The sequence below is a fragment of the Heteronotia binoei genome, chromosome 7, assembly GCF_032191835.1.
Source record: "Heteronotia binoei isolate CCM8104 ecotype False Entrance Well chromosome 7, APGP_CSIRO_Hbin_v1, whole genome shotgun sequence".
NCBI classification, from domain to species: Eukaryota; Metazoa; Chordata; class Lepidosauria; order Squamata; family Gekkonidae; genus Heteronotia; species Heteronotia binoei.
In genome coordinates, this window is record NC_083229.1 from 1206645 (window position 1) to 1227798 (window position 21154).

At 48.7% G+C, this 21154-nt stretch overlaps 1 protein-coding gene across 1 annotated transcript in view; it reads right to left on the reverse strand.

Moving 5' to 3' along the window:
* Positions 1–1136: 1136 nt before the first annotated feature.
* The window catches only part of LOC132574801 (NFX1-type zinc finger-containing protein 1-like), a 33634-nt gene continuing 13616 nt past the window's right edge, over positions 1137–21154 (reverse strand). Inside the window, exons 10-13 of the mRNA XM_060243035.1 lie at positions 16679–16824; positions 14784–14894; positions 7317–7412; positions 1137–4364 (exon numbers count right to left, since the gene is read on the reverse strand). Of these exons, the coding sequence (XP_060099018.1) occupies positions 1137–4364; positions 7317–7412; positions 14784–14894; positions 16679–16824 (3581 nt within the window). The remainder of the gene's footprint in view (positions 4365–7316; positions 7413–14783; positions 14895–16678; positions 16825–21154) is intronic.

The following is a 21154-nucleotide window of genomic DNA, read 5'->3' on the forward strand; positions in this document are numbered from 1 at the left end:
CCTGAATAGATGACAGGAACAAAAATCCAGAGCTGTTGGCTGTGCTAGTCTGTTGCAGAATGGGAAAGAGTCCGGTAGCACCTTTAACAAATTTTATTGTAGCATCAGTTTTTGAGAAACACAGCTCTCTTCATCAGATACAACTTTGTCAGGTGTTACTCAAAAGCTGATGCTACAATAAAATTGGTTACTCTTAAAGGTCCTACTGGACTCTTTACTATTTAGGGACAACAAAAAAATTCCTCTAATATGCTTGTCATTGAAATAAAACTACCGTTTGAGCAAGTTACTATTATAATTACTACAAAGTAAATTATTACATATCTAGCTAATTCACTAAAACTCTCAAAGCAAGGTTATGAGGCTAAAAGTAAAGCAATTAATATCAGAACGATAAATACACTATTTCTTCAGCTACAGTAACAGACCACCTGCCTTACAGAGAGTCAGTCTTGAGCTTTTGGTATTTTGTTTAACCAACGGTTGAACCTTACATACCTCTGAAGAGTACATAGGTTAATATGCATACCAAGGATTCAGGTTATAAATACTTAATAGATGTTCACATATTGGCAACAGCACTCCAAGGCTACGGATGACTTCTGCCAAAGGTTTCACATAGGGCAGGGGTGGCCAATGGTAGCTCTCCAGATGTTTTTTGCCTACAACTTCCATCAGCCCCAGCCAGCAGCCATAGGGGATAAGGAGCACTGGAAGCAATGGCATAACAAGTATTGAATAGTATCTTATATGCAAACTTTAAAAGGATTGGTTACAGATAACTTCAAAAGAATAACATAAAGATGTCATTTGGGCTGAGGGTTCAAAGGCTACTCACTAAACTCTGTTTCGATGCTGAGGAGAGGGAAGTCCAAAGCAACAGAGGCCAACCCAGGAAGCCATGGGGGAATATTTGCCGGGTGGGGGGGGGCACCGAAGAAGGGAGTGTGCCTGCAGGATGGAGGTCAAGGGGCTGGCACCGTCAGCCATCTGGGAGGAGCAGTGCCGGAGCCATCTGCGGGGCACAGCTGTGGCAGGGCTACTGTCCTGGGGAGGCCAGGGCCTTAAGGAGGTGCCTGGTGAGGGACAGGCTGGGCTGGTGCTTCCCTTCCTCCGGCTCCATTTCTTGCCAAGAATCAGAGTGCTGTTTTTCTCTTTGAAGCAGGACTAGCTTTTGGGGCATGCTGTGCTGCCAGGCGTGCACTTCTCCTCCTGGCATTTGGGTTCACTTGGGCATTGCCTTCTCCGTGGCTGGGATCTTGAGGGGGGAGTAGGGGGGTTCTGGAGTCAACTTGGGGGCTGTCTTGATGCTCCCCCAGAGCCCTGCCTGGTGCCTGTGACTGAAGGCTGGGCAGGGGGACTCCATCTGAGGGGCTGGGAACCTCAGGTGCAGCAGAGCCCATTTGGGAACCTTCCTCTGAGGAATCCTCACCTGCGGAGGCTGGCCCAGGGCAGGTGCTGAGGGGGGAAGATGGGGAGTCTGGCTGACGGGTGAGGAGATGTGGGGCAGACGGCAAGTTGGCCTCAGTGGTTGTCAGAGTGTGCCAGGTGGGAGTCTTGCTTGGACTGGCCGAAGGGCTGCGAGGGGGCAGCAGGCAGTCAGAAGGGTCTGGCACGGCCTCTCTGGGGCTGCCACTGGGATTTGATGGAGAGCTCGGCTGACCCAAGGAGGTGGGGTCTCCCTCGAAGGGGCTGAGACCCTCAGGTGCAGCAGAGCCCATCTGGCCACCTTCCTCAGAGGAATCCTCACCTGCGGAGGCTGGCCCAGGGCAGGTGCTGAGGGGGGGAGATGGGGAGTCTGGGGGGCTGGCCTCTGCGCCCATCGGGGAGTGCTGGACACAGCAGGGGCTGGTGGGGGTCTCTCCGGGAGAGGGTGGCCTGACCTCTCTGCGGCTGCTCAGCTGGTGGAGGGAGGGGGCCAGGGGGCCAACCAACTCCACAATGTTGCCAAGGCAACTGCCCCCACCCCTTCTGCCTTCGACGGGGCTCAGCATCTGACTGTCGGCAGAAACGTTGCTTCGATCCAGCCTGTGGTCTCTCCCGCCAATGGCCGCTCCACATTCCGGACAGCGGCTCTCCTGCATGGGCCACCCGCATTCTCCCACGGTGTACAAGTGGCCCCGGGGGCAGCTGTACCAGTGGCCCTTCCTAAAGCGCATGGCCTCCACTATGGAGACCCGCTCGGCCTCGGAGAGAAGCATCCCAGAGGCCGGCAGCAGCTCGTCGATCTTTGCCAGAGTCGCCTGAAGGCGCTCCTCCTCCACATCTGTAAAGGGCTTCTGCTGGTCGAGCAGAGCGAGGGCCTCCCCCACTGCAGCCGAAGCCTCTGAGGGCAGCTGGGCCCCGGGGGGATGCTGGAGGCTGCTCAGGCGCACAAAGACGTTGGCCAAGTAGGAGATCCTCTTGATCTCATTCCGGCCTTCCCGGAGCTGCTGGGCTGTGAAGGCATCTCCTCCCCTCCTGCTGCCCAGCCAGGCCTCCACGGCCGCCGTGCAGCCCTTCAGGTGCTCCCTCCTCTCCTGCGAGCACTTCTCGGCCTGGAGGTTCAGCCTCTGGAGGCTCTGGAGGAAGCTCACGGTGTTCTCCCAGCTCCTGAGGCTCTGCAGGGAGGGAGTCCGGGCAATCTGCCTTCTCCAGTCCCCCCGTCTGAAGAAAGGACTGCCCGGGGGGATCGTGGCCAGCTTGGAGAGCAAGTCCATCTTCCCCGCCTGGAGCTCCAGTTTGCTGCCCTGGATCTTCTCCTTGATTTCATCCATTTGCTGCTGCTGTGCCTTCAGGAGGCGGCTGTACCGAGGGTGGTGCTGGACGGGCGTGGAACACCTGGAGCACACCTGCTGCTGCACGCGCTGGGCCCCCCCAGCGTCCGGTGCCCCGTCCATCCAGTGGTCCAGGCCCCCCACCTCAAATACATGGCCACAGTCTTCTAGGACCACAAAGCGGGCCTCTGGCTCATCCTCGTCGCCAAAGAAGATCTCCGTCAGCTCGTCCCGGTGGCACAGCCGGCACTTGGGGGGGCACGGCTCCCCACAGAGGCCCACGCAGGGGTGTTTGCACCTGAGGGTCTTGGGGCAGGGCTCGTTGCAGCGGGGGCGGTCGCAGAGATCAGAGCACGCCTGGGTGCACTTGTGGTGCCTGCAGGCCCAGGCGCAGGGCTGCACGCAGGGGACGCACATCTCCCCGCACAACTTCCCACACCGGCTGTGGCTGCATTTCCGGAGGCACTCCCTCTCGCAGGGGGGGCAGTTCTCGCAGCAGGAGCCCCTGCACACGTGAGCACAGAGGAGGACCCTGGTGCACTTCTTCCGACAGGCAGCGTGCAGCCGGCCCTGGAGGCATTCGTAACAGCTTCCTTGGCACTTGTGGCCACATTCCAGCGTCTGCTGGCATTTCTCATAGCATCGCAAGGGCATCTTTTGCCGGAAGCAGTCTGTTTGAGTCGTATGCGAGCAGGGCAGAGTCACCTGCACCCTTTCCTTGCACGCTGCAGTTCTGCAGTCCTGGCCGCAGAGCAGCTTGCATGGATGGCTGCATTCCTGAAGACGCTGGCACGGCTCCTTGCAAGCCCAGGCTTCAGCGGGCACGTGGCAGGGCACCATTTGGCTGTGCCCACACTTTGGGATGACTTTCTCCACCTTGACAGAGCAAGGCCTGCAGGCCTCACTGCATTTCCCGGGGCACTTGTGCTTCAACTCGCACAGCTCCCTGCTGCAAGGGAACCGGCACATGATGGTTAGGTGCTCCCTGTCATGGGGGTGACAGTGGCGTGCGCAGGGGTGGCCGCAGTCCAGCCGGGTCTGGCACTCGAGTGCGCACCCTCCCTCGGGGAGCTGGCTGAAATCCGCACTGCACTTCACGGCAGTCTTGGTGTCTGGGTGGTTTTGGCACACCAGGGTCAGCTCTTCCCCAAGAAGGCCCTTTGACTGGAGCAAAAGCGTGAGCTCTTTCCAGAGTCCGCTGCCTGCAGAGAGGCAGCCCAGATCCCCAACACAGTAGAAGCCCCGCTTGGCCCGGGAGAGAGCCACGCACAGCCGGTTCTTGTCCTTCAGGAAGCCAGTCTTCCCCTGGCGGTTGCTTCGCACCAGCGAGAGGAGAACGATGTCGTTTTCTTCCCCCTGGAAGTCATCCACCGCATGGGCAGCCACTTCCTCCAGCCCCTCCTGCTTCAAGAGGGTTCGGATTTTCACCACCTGTCCCTGGTACGGGCTGAGGACAGTGATCTGGCTCTTGGAGTAGCCCTGCTTGAGCAGATAGCTGGTCAGGGAGACGAGGAAGGAGGCTTCGTGTGGGTTGCTGTAGCTCTCCGAGTCCACGCTCTGGCTCTCTCTCTCATGGTGCTGAATGAAGAAGACGCTCTTGTCTATCCCCTGTTCAGAAAAGAAAAGAAACACCCCCTGCTAAAATGTGGCCCAGCCCAACAAGGTCTCATTTGTGTCAGATCTGGCCCTCATAGCAAATGAGTTTGACACCCCTGATCTAGAGGAAGGAAGCAGGCGTCCGCGCAGCCACCTTTAAGGCCAACAAAGTTTAGTTCTGGGTAGAAGCTTTTATGTGCAGACACATTTGGAATGAAGCCTCTGACATCAAGAGATGGGGCTTTGCATTGGATTGGCTAAGCCTTACTCTTCGCGTTCATAGATCTCCCACGATATTTTAATGCACCCTTTTTTTCTAATGGCAAACTAGAATGTCTCTCTCTTTTAGAACAGGGTATCAGAATATTTTGGTTTTTTGAATTGACAAACTCAAACAGGGATACTGACTGTTTATATTACATATACTAACCCATCTTCCGCTACATTCTAAAGTATTCTTTTCTTCTAATGGCAAACTATAATGTTGCTATAACTTCTTGGGAGACTAATGCTCGCCATTTAAACCCACAACAAAGAAGCCAGAATGACACCAGATTCATGGCACTTCAGACTATGACACGTCTGCTTTTTACCACCCTCCACTGCTGTTACAGCCCAGTTAACTATACTAAACAAACACAGACCCCAATTTGAGATCCTTTTAATCTGCTAAAAACATTCCCATGATTCTACATACCAACTCACGTATATTAAGAATTGCTGCTTGCCATTCCCATTTTGTCTGATGAAGCCTGCTTAAGAGCCTACGAAAGCTTCCATTCTGAATAAAACTTCGTTGGTCTTAAAGGTGCCCCTTGTCTCCTGCTTTGTTCTTCGGGTTCAGTTGAATTCCACTGACCATCAGTTAGACCAACTTTATTTCTTTTATTCTGGAGGTCTGTGGAGGCTGCGATATTTGTGCACTTTCCCCCTGTATTTTGTTTTGTCCCTTTTCCTACCTCTTTTTGAATCCAACCGCCTGCCGCCCCTTTTTTCGCCATTTTGTAATAAACCTTCTTTTTATAAAAACATTCTTCTGGGTTCGCTTCAAAAGAATAGTTCTTTGGGATATTGCTCTTCATTTTTTGCCTACGTGCCAGATGGCATGGCTGCTGTAGAGCTGGCTATAAGGTATTTGCTAGAGTTTTCACCCTTTCTAGGTCTAGTACTGCGCCAGAAGGAGCCCCTTAGTGCGTCTGTCCAGATGTTCTCAGGAAAGTGGTGACAGCTGTCGCCAGGTTCTTTCCTGGAAACTCTTACTCCAAAGTAGAAACACAGGGCTGAAAGGGAGCCCAAGAGTCATCTAATTCCCCCCCAATGCAGGAAACTGTTACAAGATTCTGCATGGGATAGAGAAGATAGAGAAAGAAGTACTTTTCTCCCTTTCTCACAATACAAGAACCTGTGGACACTCAATGAAATTGCTGAACAGTTGGGTTAGAACTGATAAAAGGAAGTACTTCTTTGCCCAAAGAGTGATTAACACATGGACATGGCGGAAGCTGCAAGCACAGCCAGCTTCAAGAGGGGATTGGATAAACATCTGGAGCAGAAGTCCATCAGCGGCTATTACCCACAACATATTGTTGGAACTCTCTGTCTGGGGCACTGATGCTCTGGATTCTTGGTGCTTGGGGGGGGGCAGGGTAACAGTGGGAGGGCTTCTAGTGTCCTGGCCCCAATGATGGATCTCCTGATGGTGCCTGGTTTTTTTGGCCACTGTGTGACACAGAGTGTTGGACTGGATGGGCCATTGGCCTGATCCAACAGGGCTTATCATGTCTATGGCAGTGATGCTCTGTATTCTTGGTGCTTGCCGGGGGGGGTACAGTGGGAGGGCTTCTAGTGTCCTGGCCCCACTGATGGACCTCCTGATGGTACCTAGGTTTTTTTGGCCACTGTGTGACCCAGAGTGTTGGACTGGATGGGCCACTGGCCTGATCCAACATGGCTTCTCATATGTCTGGGGCAGTGATGCTCTGTATTCTTGGTGCTTAGGGGGCCACAGTGGTAGGACTTCTAGTGTCCTGGCCCCACTGGTGGACCTCCTGATGGCACCTGGTTTTTCTGGCCCCTGTGTGACAGTGTGTTGGACTGGATAGGCCACTGGCCTGACCCAATATGGTTTCTCTTAGGTTCTTAAACTAACAGTTCTCTCCCACCCCACTCCCCCAGTGACCCCTGCTCTAGGCCCAGGTCGTTTCCCAGAAAGACGAATAATCTTACCCACTCACCCCTTCCTTCTGGCACATCTTCCAGGGCCTTCCCCCCGCCCTTTTTGGGCCCAGTCCTGAGAGGGGAAGGGGGTTCAGGTCACCTGTGCTCCTCCTCCCCCCTCCCCACTGCTTTCCCCTCTGGCCAGTGAAAGACAGAGAAAGCTGGGAACCCCCTCCTTGGTCTGAGTCCCACCCCCCCCGCTGCCCGTACAAGGCAAAACCTCCTACACCACCTGTCCCTGTTTCCACAGGGATCACCTCCTGGGAAGGGAGGGAGGGGGCAGCTGCTAGTTGGGCACAGCCTTTATCATGGTCAGCCCAACCACCTGCTCCCATTCCTCCCTCGGCTACTTGTCCTGCCCAGGTAAATTGGCTGGACATCCCCCCCGCCCACTACCTGGCCTCTCCCTGCAGATCCTTCGCTTGTGGCCTTCAGGCCTCTGAGCGGGGCCTGCCCCTGCCCAGCTCTGGTGGTTGCCCACTCCTGGCCCTCTGATGGTGCAGGGAGGGGCTTCAACGGCTGGCAGTTGCCAGCATCTCCCATCCCACCCCTGGATTCTCAGTAAGTGCGGGGGGTGGGGCTACCAGTGGGCAGGTCTGCAGGTGCCCTTGCTTGGCCTGCACTCTGGGCTTGGCTCTTCTGAGACTTTATTTGGGAGGGGGATGAAATGGCCTTCCTGGCGACTGCTACTTGACCTCCAGCCAGTGCAGGGGGGGGGGGGGTAGTTGTGCCCTCAGGTCTCCCCACCTTGATCTTCTCGTAGTCCAGGACAGCCGCGTGATCCCGGAGCTCCTTGTAGAACAACGGCACAAGCAGCTGGGAGATCTCTGGCCGCATGCGATGCTGGGAGGCGGGAGAGAAAGGAGGAGAGAAGGGTCACCAGCCTGGCCGCAGCCCAACCCCTGTGCAGCTTTCGCTTCTCTGCCTCACTGCTCTTCCTGTGAGCTTTGCGAAGGCCTGCCCCAGAGGCTGAGCTGATGGTGAGGGACCGCTGGTGAGGCTGGAGAGCAGCTAACCACATGCCTGAAAGAGAGAGAGCCCCCACTTGTGGGGCACGGACAGTGGTACAGGCTGCGGAGGGACTCGTCTCCCTTCTGGCCCAAACTGAACTTATCTGGTTATAAAACCCATCTGTTGTCCAGAAAACAGCCATGGTATTATTCCATTGCCTGTCTATAACAAAATCAAGGAAAACAGAGGAGAGAATGCCTTCGTGACTGAGGTAGGACATGAGACAATACCAAGGGCATTTTATGCTTTGGCACTTCCTCCTAGTCCTGGGAGGGGCCACAGTCATCCTCCTCCCCCAAAACTCTGATCAAGACTTCTCCAGGAGACTTGGACATACCAGAAGCTTCTACACTGTCCTTCAAGATTGCAGAAGGGGCGTGGCGTCGCACGCATAGGGAATGGACGCCTGAAAACAGAGCTCCTTACTTACCCCTGCCAAATCCACTTAAGCAAGCGCCCAGCGTTGTTGTTTGTTTTCTTTTTTTTCTTTAATTAGTATGGGAACAGTAGATGGTCAAAAATCCAGATCAAAAAGAAACTCAAGGAACTCTGTTAAAGACTATTTTCCCAACAAGCCTAAGGCTAAGGCCTCAGGAAAAGCAAGCAGCCCTGCAAGCAAGATGGCGTCGGGAGAAGGGGAAAACACAGCAGCAGACCTAGCTTCATTTCGTTCTGAGGTAATGGAGGCTTTTCAAAAACTGGAAAAAAATATGACTGACAAAATATCTGCCATGATCCAGCCCCTTTCTGCTCAGTTGGAGGGTTTCAAAACGTCCTTAGAGAAGGTGGCAGAGACTGCAGATTCTGCTTTTAACATGGCATGTGCTGTGCAGGAGGACACTCAGTATTTTTATAAAAGAGATGAATGGGCCACTGATAAAATTATTGCACTTGAGAACCAACTGAAAATGGGGAATGTTAAAATTCGCGGGCTCCCCGAGAACTCTGCCTCTCCCTCTGACCTAAAATCTCTTATAGCCTCCTGGCTATCAAAGGCATCGGGTTTTTCTGAATCTGATCTTTGTGCCCTGGAGGCTGCATATAGAATTGGCCCTTTGCGCACACAGAAAACTTCGTTGCCTAGGGACATTTTAGTCCGTTTCTCTTCTGCCTCAGTTAAATCCAAGCTGCTGCAAAAAGCCCGGGCTATAAATCCACTTCTGCTAGGAGATTACAACATCCAAATTCTACAGGATTTGTCTTCTGAAACCTTGCAAAGGCGGAAAATTTTGAAGCCAATTATTGAAATCCTGAACAGGGAAAACATCAGATATCGATGGGTTGCTTCGTACAAGCTGCAAGTTACTGTACAGGATCGGTCGTTTGTCGCTGGAGGCCTTGACTCAGGCCTAAGCATGCTGAGAGATTTGAATCTTCCTGTTCCCACCGGCCTTATAGAAGCAGTCTCACATGTTCACTCAATAACTTCAGACACTAGATGGCGTCGTGTGCCTATGAACCGTCCTGATCGGCCTGTTTCTCCTAGAAGCTAAACACTGGAACTGTTGCTATGCAGAAATCTTCCCTTTTTTGTGTGGATTCTTGACGTCCCCCCCCCTTTTTTTTTTTTTCCTGACATATAAGCTTTGCCTACTGAACTGCTGACTTATAAGCTTTGCCTACGTGTAACTCTGTCACGGCTTAGAAATATGCTGATGATTGTTTTGTGCCTATGAAGCAATGTTTATATACGAAATTGGGGGGTCCCCCCCCCTTTTTTTTTGGTTATTTATATCTTTTGAACACAATGTTATGAATGTGAGGGAGTTATTAATTCAAATCAACTCATTAAAGGAAATCTTCTTGGTTGATTGGGTATGCATGATTGGAAGAATGGGGTGACTTGGAATATATGGTTTGAGTAGGAGCTGGAATGGGGAGGCTGGGTGTTGAGTGAGGGAGTGGGAGAGAGGGAGGGAGAGAGAGTGAGTGAGGGGGGGTAGATCAGAGTGAGAAACTTGAATAGTATGATTAGGGTTTTATATCAATATATTTCTTTCTACTATGAGTTAATGAATTGTCAGGACCTTTTCCCTTCCTGTGTGAATTGTTGAATGGAAATGAATCTGTGAGACAGAGGGTGGGTAGGGAATGTATGTGTGTGTCAGTTTGTGCCTTATGCTACTATGAAGGTTTGGAAACTTGTTTCCCTCACCATCATATCTCCCTACATAGGCTTATAAGTGGCTGAAGGATAGTTGGTGGGGAGTGTTTGGGGAGACCAGTATTTAATAGCGTTCATAGTTCTGTTTAAAGTTTCATTGTATTTTTATCATAGTGTCTTAAGTCTTACAATAACTTTGTGATCGAGATCTGATGCTGTTACACATGGTATATTAGTTTGCCTGTAATTATCTTTAATTCACTAACCTGAGTTGGTAAAAGGCACAGGTTTTATTATATGTGGCTTTCTAGGCATTTTAGCCTTGACTCGATCAGCTTTGTTTGGCCTTTCATTATAAACTTTCTATACATTCGGCTCTGTTATTCTGTTTATAAATTTTATTTTTGCTGGGTTGATAGTGTTAAATATAAGCATTTTTGGCAGAGAGGGAGAATGGAGAACTTCAGGTTTTTTTAATTAGCTCCATTTGGTAGTTGTTGCTAGTTGTGTGGTGTCTTCAGTAACGAAGACTTCCGCTTCAAATTTATCCTTTTAAGTAAATAGTTGTTGTTTTCCCAAGTTTGGGTTAACAGAGTTGGAGGGTGAGTTAGTGGCTAGTGTCTGTTAATGCTAGACCACTGGTGTTGGTTATGGTTTTTTGTTTGTGTTACGGGCAGCATAACTGTATTGAATTATTATGGATTTAGTTGGAAGTTTTTTAAAGCCTTTGATCTGAAATCTGTCCTCATACCTTTGAAATTTGATCTACAGGATTCGCCTCTAGCTATCCTGGTGGCACCTGGGTTCAAAGCTATGAATTGCAATAATTTTGATAACCTTGGTTATTTCCTCTTTCAATTATGGCAGAGTGCCACTTGAAATTTCTATCTCTAAACTGTAATGGGCTAAATAATTTAATTAAGAAAAAACGGGTTGCCTCTGCCATCTCTCATCAGAAACCAGATATAGTTTTTTTGCAAGAAACTCACCTTAAGGGTAACCAGCCCAAGGTCTTCCAGTCAAAATTTTTTGCTCATCAATTTCAAGCTTACGGGTCCTCCAAAGCAAGAGGTGTGGCCATCTTAATAGGTAAATCAGTCCAATTCACTTTTGAAAATTCCTCAATTGACCCTAGGGGTCGGTATATTTTTATCAATGGGGTCTTTAATGGTAGCCCTTATACTCTGGCATCGGTGTATGCTCCAAATGATGGACAAATTGCATTTATTAAAGATACGTTGTCACAACTTCAAACTTTTCATAAAGGGCCCATTATTTTGGGAGGAGATCTCAACTATGTTGTCAATCCTTCTTTAGATAGATCTCAAAAAAGCCTGCTACCTCTATCTGCCAATAAATGGTCTCAATCAAAAGATTCGAATGGCCAAAATGATTTAGCTCAAATCTTTCAATCCTATAATCTGTCAGACATTTGGAGAAGCAGGCATCCAAAAGAAAGAGACTATACCTTCTTTTCTTCTCGTCATCAAACTTATTCCAGAATAGATTTTCTTTTAGTTTCGGATTCTATTTCTAACCTTTTTTTTAAAGTAGACATTGGCCCAATGATTTGGTCTGATCATGCATGGTTGGAAGGTTATATGTCAGGAATCACTGAAAGATCTTTTTCTTTTAATTGGAGATTGGATAGTAAACTACTGTCTATGAAATCGGTTACAGATTCCATTGAAAAAGACATTAAAGAATTTTTTCAATTCAATACTGAGTGTGGAGTACCTCAGCATATAGTTTGGGACTCGTTTAAAGCTGTAATTCGTGGCAGATTTTTGGCTATTGCCTCTTTGTATAAAAAAGAAAAAGACAAAATTAGATCAGATTTGGTTGCCAACATTACCAAATTGGAAGAGAAATTTAAAAAATTTGGTAGCAAAAAAACTTATTCAAAACTTCTTATAGAAAGGAAAAAATTAGAATCTTTTGACGTCTCCAAGATTCAAAAACAAATGGCTTATATAAAACAAAAATATTGGTTTCGAACTCCTCAATCCCTTAAACTCCTATCATGGAAGGTTAAAAAGAGAATATCCTCAATGGCTATTTCTTCCATTCGTTCTAAATCCGGTACCTTGAAACATTCCACTAAGGATATTGTAGGAGTTTTTAAAAAATACTATTCATCTCTATATTCCTCCCAGCATCCAGCATCAGACCTTATTTCATCTTTTTTAGACACTCACTCAGTTATTAAGCCTGTTTCTCCTGAGGTTAAATCCCTTTTGGACAAACCTTTTACTGCACTTGAAATACAGGAGACTATCAAGTCTATGAAATCCAATAAATCTCCAGGCCGAGATGGCTTTATACCAGAATTTTATAAATTTTTTAATACTTTGTTGGCTCCCATCTTGGCGGACGCCTGTAATCAGTTTGTACAGTCTGGTTCTTTTCCAGTTACTTGGTCACAGGCAAAAATCATTCTTCTTCCAAAGAAAGACAAAGACTTGCTAGACCCTAGTTCATACAGGCCGATATCGCTCCTTAATTGCGATTACAAGATTTTTACAGCAGCCCTGGTGGCTAGGCTTAATACTTTTATAGGGAACTACATTCATCCTGACCAATCGGGCTTTATCCCACACCGTGAGTTAACGGACAATACTAGAATGGTCCTTGATGTTATTCAATACTGCCGGAAATTTAATATTGAGTCTTCCTTTATCTTGTCTATTGATTTTGAAAAAGCCTTTGATTCCGTTGAAGTTCCTTATCTTACAACCTTACTGCAGAAAATGAATTTTGGCCCGAATTTTCTGAAGATAATCCATTCTTTATATAAGTCGCCATCTGCTATTCTTTCTATTAATAATTTGGATTCTGAAGAATTTAATCTTTTCAGAGGGACGAGGCAAGGTTGCCCCTTGTCTCCTCTGCTTTTTGCAATCGCAATTGAACCTCTTGCTAATGCTATCCGTAATACCAATATTATTGCTGGTATCCCTATTAGAAAGAAACAAATTAAGGTGTCTTTGTTTGCAGATGACCTAGTGCTTTTTGTTACAAAACCTAAGACTTCTTTACCAGCTGTCTTTGATTTATTATCTGTATTTTCTTCTATATCGGGTCTTCGAGTAAACCCATCTAAAACCATTCTTTATCCCATCACAATTTCAGATGCTCTCCAAGATTCCATCTACTCAAATTATCACTTCAAAAAAATGGATAGATATTGGACATATTTGGGGATCAATATACCTTTAAAATTGGGAGATATTTTTAAAGTCAATCATCATTTATTGATTAAGGACATTCTTACTATGCAAAAGAATAAAAATTCTTCACTCATTCCCTGGAATGAAAAAATTCAGATTATTAAATCTTTTATTTTTCCCAAATTTCTGTTTTTATTTCGAGCCATTCCTATTCTTATTCCTGAGGACTTATTTGTGGGTTGGCGTCGTTCGTTCTTAAGATACATTTGGAACAAGGGCTTATCTAGAATAGGGTATGCAACTCTTATTCGTTCTAAATCCTCAGGTGGTCTGGCTCTTCCGGATCTGCATAAATTTTATGAAGCTGCCATTTTAGGAGGCCTTGTCAGATACCATGATGCTGATTTAAATTCAGGCTGGAAGGTCCTAGAAGATACCTATCTAAATAACAAATCGTTTCAATCTACATTATGGGAATTTCCAAAGAAGAGACCTCCTAATATCTCCTCCAACCTTTTCCTTAAAGCCATTTTTCAGATTTGGGACAAACGCCGCCTCTTTTTAGCCCCTCCTATGTCTCCACTATCTCATTTTATGGATGTTTCTTGGTTTCAACCGGGGTTTTTTTACAAGTCTTTTCCAATTTGGAAAAAATATAATCTTTATAGGTTTGTGGATATTTTGTCCAATGGAAAAGTGCTCGACAAAAAATCTTTAGAAGAGAAAACTGGTGGGACAAAAATCCCATGGTTTGAATACTTGCAAATTAACAACTTGGTGACATCACTCTCAAAGAAATACAATTTCAATCGACCTCTTACTTTCTTTGAATCCTTGCTACAATCTCCTTTTTTAAAGCGGAAGGGACTGATTTCATTTATCTATAAGGGTTTGCTAGACATTGATGCTGTTGATTTGTTATCCTATCAAGAAATTTGGCAAAGGAATAGTTCAATTAATTTTCAGGAGGATGTTTGGCAACAAATCTGGTCATCTCCTTCGTTTGTTTCAAAATCATTGAATATACAATTACAAACTCAAAAAATTTTGTTCCGGTGGTATTTAACACCTCAGAGATTAAGCCATATGGCGATAAATCAATCCTCCAAATGTTGGAAAAATTGTGGAGAGGTGGGCACATTTATACACTGCTGGTGGTCTTGCCCGAGGGTGCAGTCGTTTTGGGCAGTAATTGTGGCAAAAATCAAGGATATCACGGGCTATAGTTTACCCTTAAGATTGGAACTCATTTTGCTTGACTGTTGGAAAGGTATTTCTATTACTTCTCTCAATAAATCCCTGATATCCCTTTTACTAGCTGCTGCTAAAATGGTGTTAGCCCAATTTTGGAAATCTCCCAATATTCCTCCAGTTAAAGCCTGGTATGCTAAAATCTGGGAGGTCTATGCTATGGACAAGATAGCAGATAGTTTATGCAATATAAATAATTCAGAAGGTAACGATTCTCTGATGTACAAGTGGCTTCCATTTCTTAAATTTTCTTTTAGTCCTGTAGATCAGATGCGTACATGTATTCCTGGTAGATATTATGACATTATTAATTTGATGTAATTAACATATGGACAGAGTACTTATTTTTTAATTCAGCTGCCAAGTATGTATGTATGTGTGAATGTATGTATGTGTTGTTTTGTTTGTATTTTGTGTGTATATATATATATTCTGTTTTCTACTGGTATGCTATGCTTATACACAAAGAATGATTGCAGATACAGTCATTGATTGCTTTATTTGTATGTTTACTAAATTCAATAAAAAAGTTTTTGGACATAAAAAAAAAAAAAAAAAAAAGATTGCAGAAGCCCAGCAAACTTTCAGTGGGGTTCAGCTTCTGCTAAGAAGAGCCACCAAGTCTGGGTAGTTCCTGTCTGAGTCCTCCCCACCTCCCATGACTCCCCACCCACACACCTGGTAGAGTAACTGCACGTAGGGAAGGCGATTGTTGACCATTCGCTCAAAGAGAGAGATGCCCAGGAAATACTTCTTCTCCAAGGTGTAATCTGCTGGTTTGGGTCGTAGCTGGAAAACACAAAGCCCTGCCACGTCACCGTTAAGCCCTGCATGACGCCAGAAGAACTCACAAGATAGCTGTTCTTGGGGGATTTGGTTGGCGTTGAGGTCTCAGGGCAAGACAGGTCGCACTGGAGGTTGCAGAGTTTGGCATGCTTTACTGAAAGCTTCTCCGAAGCCCCGACTTTTGGAAAGGGCAGCTCTGCATGCTTGGGACACAGTTTGTCTTGGCAACACTGGGGGTGGGGGGGGAGTGTGTTTTCTCTCTCGATGCCTCCCTGCCTACAGATCAAAGGAGAGATACCTGCTGCTCACTTCCTTCCTTCCTTCCTTCCTTCCTGGCATTTACAGCTTTTGTAGAAATTAGTTTCTAAATACAGTTTTTTCCTTTTGTCCTTGAACACTGCATCCCATGAATACTGGGGGCTGCTTCCCCCCTTCCTGCCTCTCTCAAGCTCAGGTCCAGCCAGAGGTGCGGTTGGGCATAGAGCACAGCCCTGAACAAAATGGCATCATCACAGAGAGAAAGAACATGGGTGGAAGGAGGAGGAGGAGGACGATTTATACTTTGCCCTTCACTCAGAGTCTCCGAGTGGCTCACAATCTCCTTCCTTTCCTCTCCCCACAGCAGACACCCTGTGAGGTAGGTGGGACTGAGAGAGCTCTGACAGAAACTGCTCTTGAGAGAATTTGCGACTGGCCCAAGGTCACGCCAGCAGCTGCACGTGGAGGAGTGAGGAATCACATCGGGTTCTCTCAGATAAGAATCTGTGCACTTAAACCACCACACCTGGAAGCGGGGAGAGGAGGAAGGTGCCTTGCAGTGGCTGCCCAAGGGACGCCTCTCCCTCCATGTTCTCCAGACCAGCGGTCCCCAACCATTTCGGCACCACGGACCGGTTCTGTGGAAGACAATTTTTCCACGGACTGGGGGGTGGGGTGCAATGTTTCAAGATAATACAATTTTGCACTTTATTTCTATTAGTGGTGTAGTGGTTAAGTGTGCAGACTCTTATCTGGGAGAACTGAGTTTGATTCCCCACTCCTCCCCTTGCAGCTGCTGGAATGGCCTTGGGTCAGCCATAGTGGTGAAGGGAGCAGACTCTTATCTGGGAGAACTGGGTTCGATTCCCCACTCCTCCCCTTGCAGCTGCTGGAATGGCCTGGGGTCAGCCATAGCTATCGCAGGAGTTGTCCTTGAAAGGGCAGCTGCTGCGAGAGCCCTCTCAGCCCCACCCACCTCACAGGGTGTCTGCTGGGGCGGGACGGAGATGATGAGTCGCTCTGAGACTCTGTCCTTGAAAGGGCAGCTGCTGTGAGAGCTCTCTCAGCCCCACCCACACAGGGTTTCTGTTGTGGGGCGGGGGGGGGGGGAGGGAAAGGAGATTGTGAGCTGCTCTGAGACTCTGAAATTCAAAGTGGAGGGCAGGATATAAATCCAATGTCCTCTTCTTCTTCCTACATTGTAATATATAATGAAATAATTATACAACCCACGGCCCGGTTGCCAACAGGTCACAGACTGGTCCCGATCCACGGGCCGGGGGTTGGGGACCCGTGCCCCAGAGGTCCAGGCCTCCTTATGGGGCTCCTACCACATATCCCCCAGGGGCTCTGGGCAAGGTGGGTGGAGGGCCTAGCAAACGTCGGGTGGACCCACCCCAGTACTTCCCCCAACACCGACAAGGCGGGAATGGGCCTTTCCCCCGCCTTCTGATGGCCTGGGGGCATGAGGGGAGAGCGAAGGGGCTTCAGAAGTTGCTGGGGGCCTGGAGCAGCACCCGGGGGCTTACCTGCTGGTGATCGCCAATGAGAATGAGGTGCTGGCAGGAGGTGGTGAGGGCCGTCAGGACGTGGGCCTCCAGGATTTCTGCTGCCTCTTCCACCACCACGATGCGGGGATGGATGTTCTGCAGCAGCTTCCGGTATTTGGCTGCTCCTGGAGGGAAAATTGGGGGGGGGGGAGAGGCAGGGGGAACCTCTTGCCTTGCTGGGAGCCCAGGGAGACCCCTTGGAGGCCATCCACAGACTCTCCGAAGCCTAGCCCACCTCACAGGGTGGTTGTTGAGAGGATAAACAGGAGGAGGGGGGAATGTTTTCAGCCCCTCTGGGTCCCTGTTGGAGACAGTCACCAAGACAAGAAAGAAGAATTGCAGATTTATACCCCGCCCTTGTCTCTGAAAGAGATTCAGAGCGACTTAAAATCTATATCTTCTCCCCCCACAACAGACACCCTGTGAGGTGGGTGGGGCTGAGAGAGCTCTTCCAGAAGCTACCCTTTCAAGGACAACTCTGCGAGAGCTCTGGCTGACCCCAGGCCATTCCAGCAGCTGCAAGTGGAGGAGTGGGGAAGAAGACTGCAGATTTATACACCGCCCTTCTCTCTGAATCAGAGACTCAGAGCAGCTCACAATCTCCTATATCTTCTCTCCCCACAACAGACACCCTGTGAGGTGGGTGGGGCTGAGAGGGCTCTCCCAGAAACTGCCCTTTCAAGGACAACTCTGTGAGAGCTATGGCTGACTCAAGGCCGTTCCAGCAGTGGAGGAGTGGGGAATCAAACCCAGTTCTCCCAGATAAGAGTCGACGCACTCAACCACTACACCAAACTGGCTCTCCGAGAAGCTTCCCTTTCAAGGACAACTCCTACGAGAGCTCTGGCTGACCCCAGGCCATTCCAGCAGCTGCAAGTGGAGGAGTGGGGAATCAAACCCGGTTCTCCCAGATAAGAGAGCTCTGGCTGACCCCAGGCTATTCCAGCAGGTGCAAGTAGAGGAGTGGGGAATCAAACCCGGTTCTCCCAGATAAGAGAGCTCTAGCTGACCCAAGGGCATTCCAGCAGGTTCTCCCAGATAAGAGAGCTCTGGCTGACCCAAGGCCATTCCAGGAGCTGCAAGTGGAGGAGGGGGGAATCAAACCCGGTTCCTCCAGATAAGAGAGCTCTGGCTGACCCAAGGCCATTCCAGCAGGTGCAAGTGGAGGAGGGGGGAATCAAACCCGGTTCTCCCAGATAAGAGAGCTCTGGCTGACCCAAGGCCATTCCAGCAGCTGCAAGTGGAGGAGTGGGGAATCAAACCCAGTTCTCCCAGATAAGAGAGCTATGGCTGACCCAAGGCCATTCCAGCAGGTGTAAGTGGAGGAGTAGGGAATCCGTCGGTTCCGTCACAAGGTCTGTCTTTTATCACACATTAAGAGCCCCGTGGCACAGAGTGTTAAAGCTGCAGTACTGCAGTCCTAAGCTCTGCTCATGACCCGAGTTCGATCCCCAGCAGAAGCTGGGTTTTCAGGTAGCTGGCTCGTGGTTGACTCAACCTTCCATCCTTCCGAGGTCAGTCAAATGAGTACAACATATATATGAACATATGAAGCTGCCTTCTACTGAATCAGACCCTCGGTCCATCAAAGTCAGTATTGTCTACTCAGACTGGCAGTGGCTCTCCAGGGTCTCAAGCTGAGGTTATTCACGCCTACTTGCCTGGAACCTTTTTAGTCGGAGATGCCGGGGATTGAACCTGGGACCTTCTGCTGACCAAGCAGATGCTCTGCCACTGAGTAACCGTCCCTCCCCTAAAGTCAGTCTTGTCTCTTCAGACTGGCAGCAGCTCTCCAGGGTCTCAAGCTGAGATTTTTTACACCGACTTGCCTGGACCCTTTTTAGTTGGAGATGCCGGGGGTTGAACCTGGGACCTTCTGCTTGCCAAGCAGATGCTCTGTCACTGAGCCACCATCCCTCCCAGTACCCAGCTTGCTGGGGGAAAAATGTAGATGACTGGGGAAGGCCATGGCAAACCACCCAGTAAAAAGTCTGCCGTGAAAACGCTGTGAAAGCAACGTCACCCCAGAGTCGAAAATGACTGGTGCTTGCACAGGGGACCTTTCCTTTCTTACACATATATAAAATACAAGGATGCATTTTATCTCCCCGTTTTTTCAGTCCATATGCAGAAAATATCATAAGGAAAGCTGGATTAGATTTAGATGAAGGTGGAGAAAAAAACTGGTGGAAGGAACATGAACAATTTGAGACATGTAGCTGATGCCACCGTGGTGGAGAGCCAGCCTCTGTCCTTCACATCCCAAGTCTCATCCCTTAGAATTATAGAGGCAGAAGGGACCTCCAGGGGCATCTAGTCCAACCCCTGCACAGTGCAGGAAGTTCACAAACACCTCCTTCTCTCCCCCACACAGTGACTGACTTTTGCTCCATGCCCAGAAGATGGCAAAAGAAACCAAAAATCCAGAATCTGGAGAAAAACTGCGGCCTGACTGCGCTGAGGCAGCCCTTCCTGCCCTCCCTCCCTCCCGTGATCTGCCCAATTCTTAACCCAAAGTGTGATTAACATGTGGAATTCACTGCCACAGGAGGTGGTGGGAGCTACAAGCATAGCCAGCTTCAAGAGGAGTTTAGATAAAAATATGGAGCAGAGGTCCATCAGTGGCTATTAGCCACAGTGTGTGTGTATATATAATTTTTTTTTGCCACTGTGTGACACAGAGTGTTGGACTGGATGGGCCATTGGCTTGATCCAACAGGGCTTCTCTTATGTTCTTATGTGACACAGAGTGTTGGACTGGATGGGCCATTGGCCTGATCCAACATGGCTTCTCTTATGTTCTTCTGTGACACAGAGTGTTGGACTGGATGGGCCGTTGGCCTGATCCAATGTGGCTTCTCTTGCGTTCTTATGTGACACAGAGTGTTGGACTGGAGGGGCCATTGGCCTGATCCAAAAGGGCTTCTCTTATGTTCTTATGTGACACAGAGTGTTGGACTGGAGGGGCCGTTGGCCTGATCCAACATGGTTTCTCTTATGTTCTTCTGTGACACAGAGTGTTGGACTGGAGGGGCCGTTGGCCTGATCCAACAGGGCTTCTCTTATGTTCTTTCTGTGACACAGAGTGTTGGACTGGAGGGGCCACTGGCCTGATCCAACAGGGCTTCTCTTATGTTCTTATGTGACACAGAGTGTTGGACTGGAGGGGCCACTGGCCTGATCCAACAGGGCTTCTCTTATGTTCTTTCTGTGACACAGAGTGTTGGACTGGAGGGGCCACTGGCCTGATCCAACAGGGCTTCTCTTATGTTCTTTCTGTGACACAGAGTGTTGGACTGGAGGGGCCACTGGCCTGATCCAACATGGCTTCTCTTATGTTCTTCTGTGACACAGAGTGTTGGACTGGATGGGCCATTGGCCTGATCCAACATGGCTTCTCTTATGTTCTTCTGTGACACAGAGTGTTGGACTGGATGGGCCATTGGCCTGATCCAACAGGGCTTCTCTTATGTTCTTTCTGTGACACAGAGTGTTGGACTGGAGGGGCCACTGGCCTGATCCAACAGGGCTTCTCTTATGTTCTTATGTGACACAGAGTGTTGGACTGGAGGGGCCACTGGCCTGATCCAACAGAACATAAGAACATAAGAACATAAGAGAAGCCATGTTGGATCAGGCCAACGGCCCATCAAGTCCAACACTCTGTGTCACACAGTGGCAAAAAATGTTATATACACACATACACTGTGGCTAATAGCCACTGATGGACCTGTGCTCCATACACTGTGGCTAATAGCCACTGATGGACCTGTGCTCCATACACTGTGGCTAATAGCCACTGATGGACCTGTGCTCCATATTTTTATCTAAACCCCTCTTGAAGGTGGCTATACTTGTGGCCGCCACCACCTCCTGTGGCAGTGAATTCCACATGTTAATCACCCTTTGGGTGAAGAAGTACTTCCTTTTATCCGTCTTAACCAACAGGGCTTCTCTCATGTTCTTATGTGTTACACAGAGTGCTGGACCTGAGGGCCATTGGCCTGATCCAACAGGGCTTCTCTTATGTTCTTATGTGACACAGAGTGTTGGACTGGAGGGGCCACTGGCCTGATCCAACAAGGCTTCTCTTATGTTCTTATGTTATTCACAGGATCAACACTGCTGTCAAATGATCGTCTAGCCTCTGTTGAAAAGCCTACAGTACAACAATACATTCCAATGTGGAATTGGCTGGCAGGGTGGCCACAGGCACAGACAGCTTTAAAAGTGGATTCGACAGATCCACGGAGCAGAGGTCTGTCAGCGGCTACTAGTCAAGCTAACCAACGGGAACGTCCATGTTCAGAGGCACTAATCCTCCGAATCCCAGAGTAGGAGGCAGCATCAGAGGAAGGCCTCGGCCTCTTTGCTATGTTGAACAAAGCAGGACTCAAATGCACCTATAAGACCAACCAAGTTTAATTCAGAACGCAAGTTCGTGTGCTCTCTAAG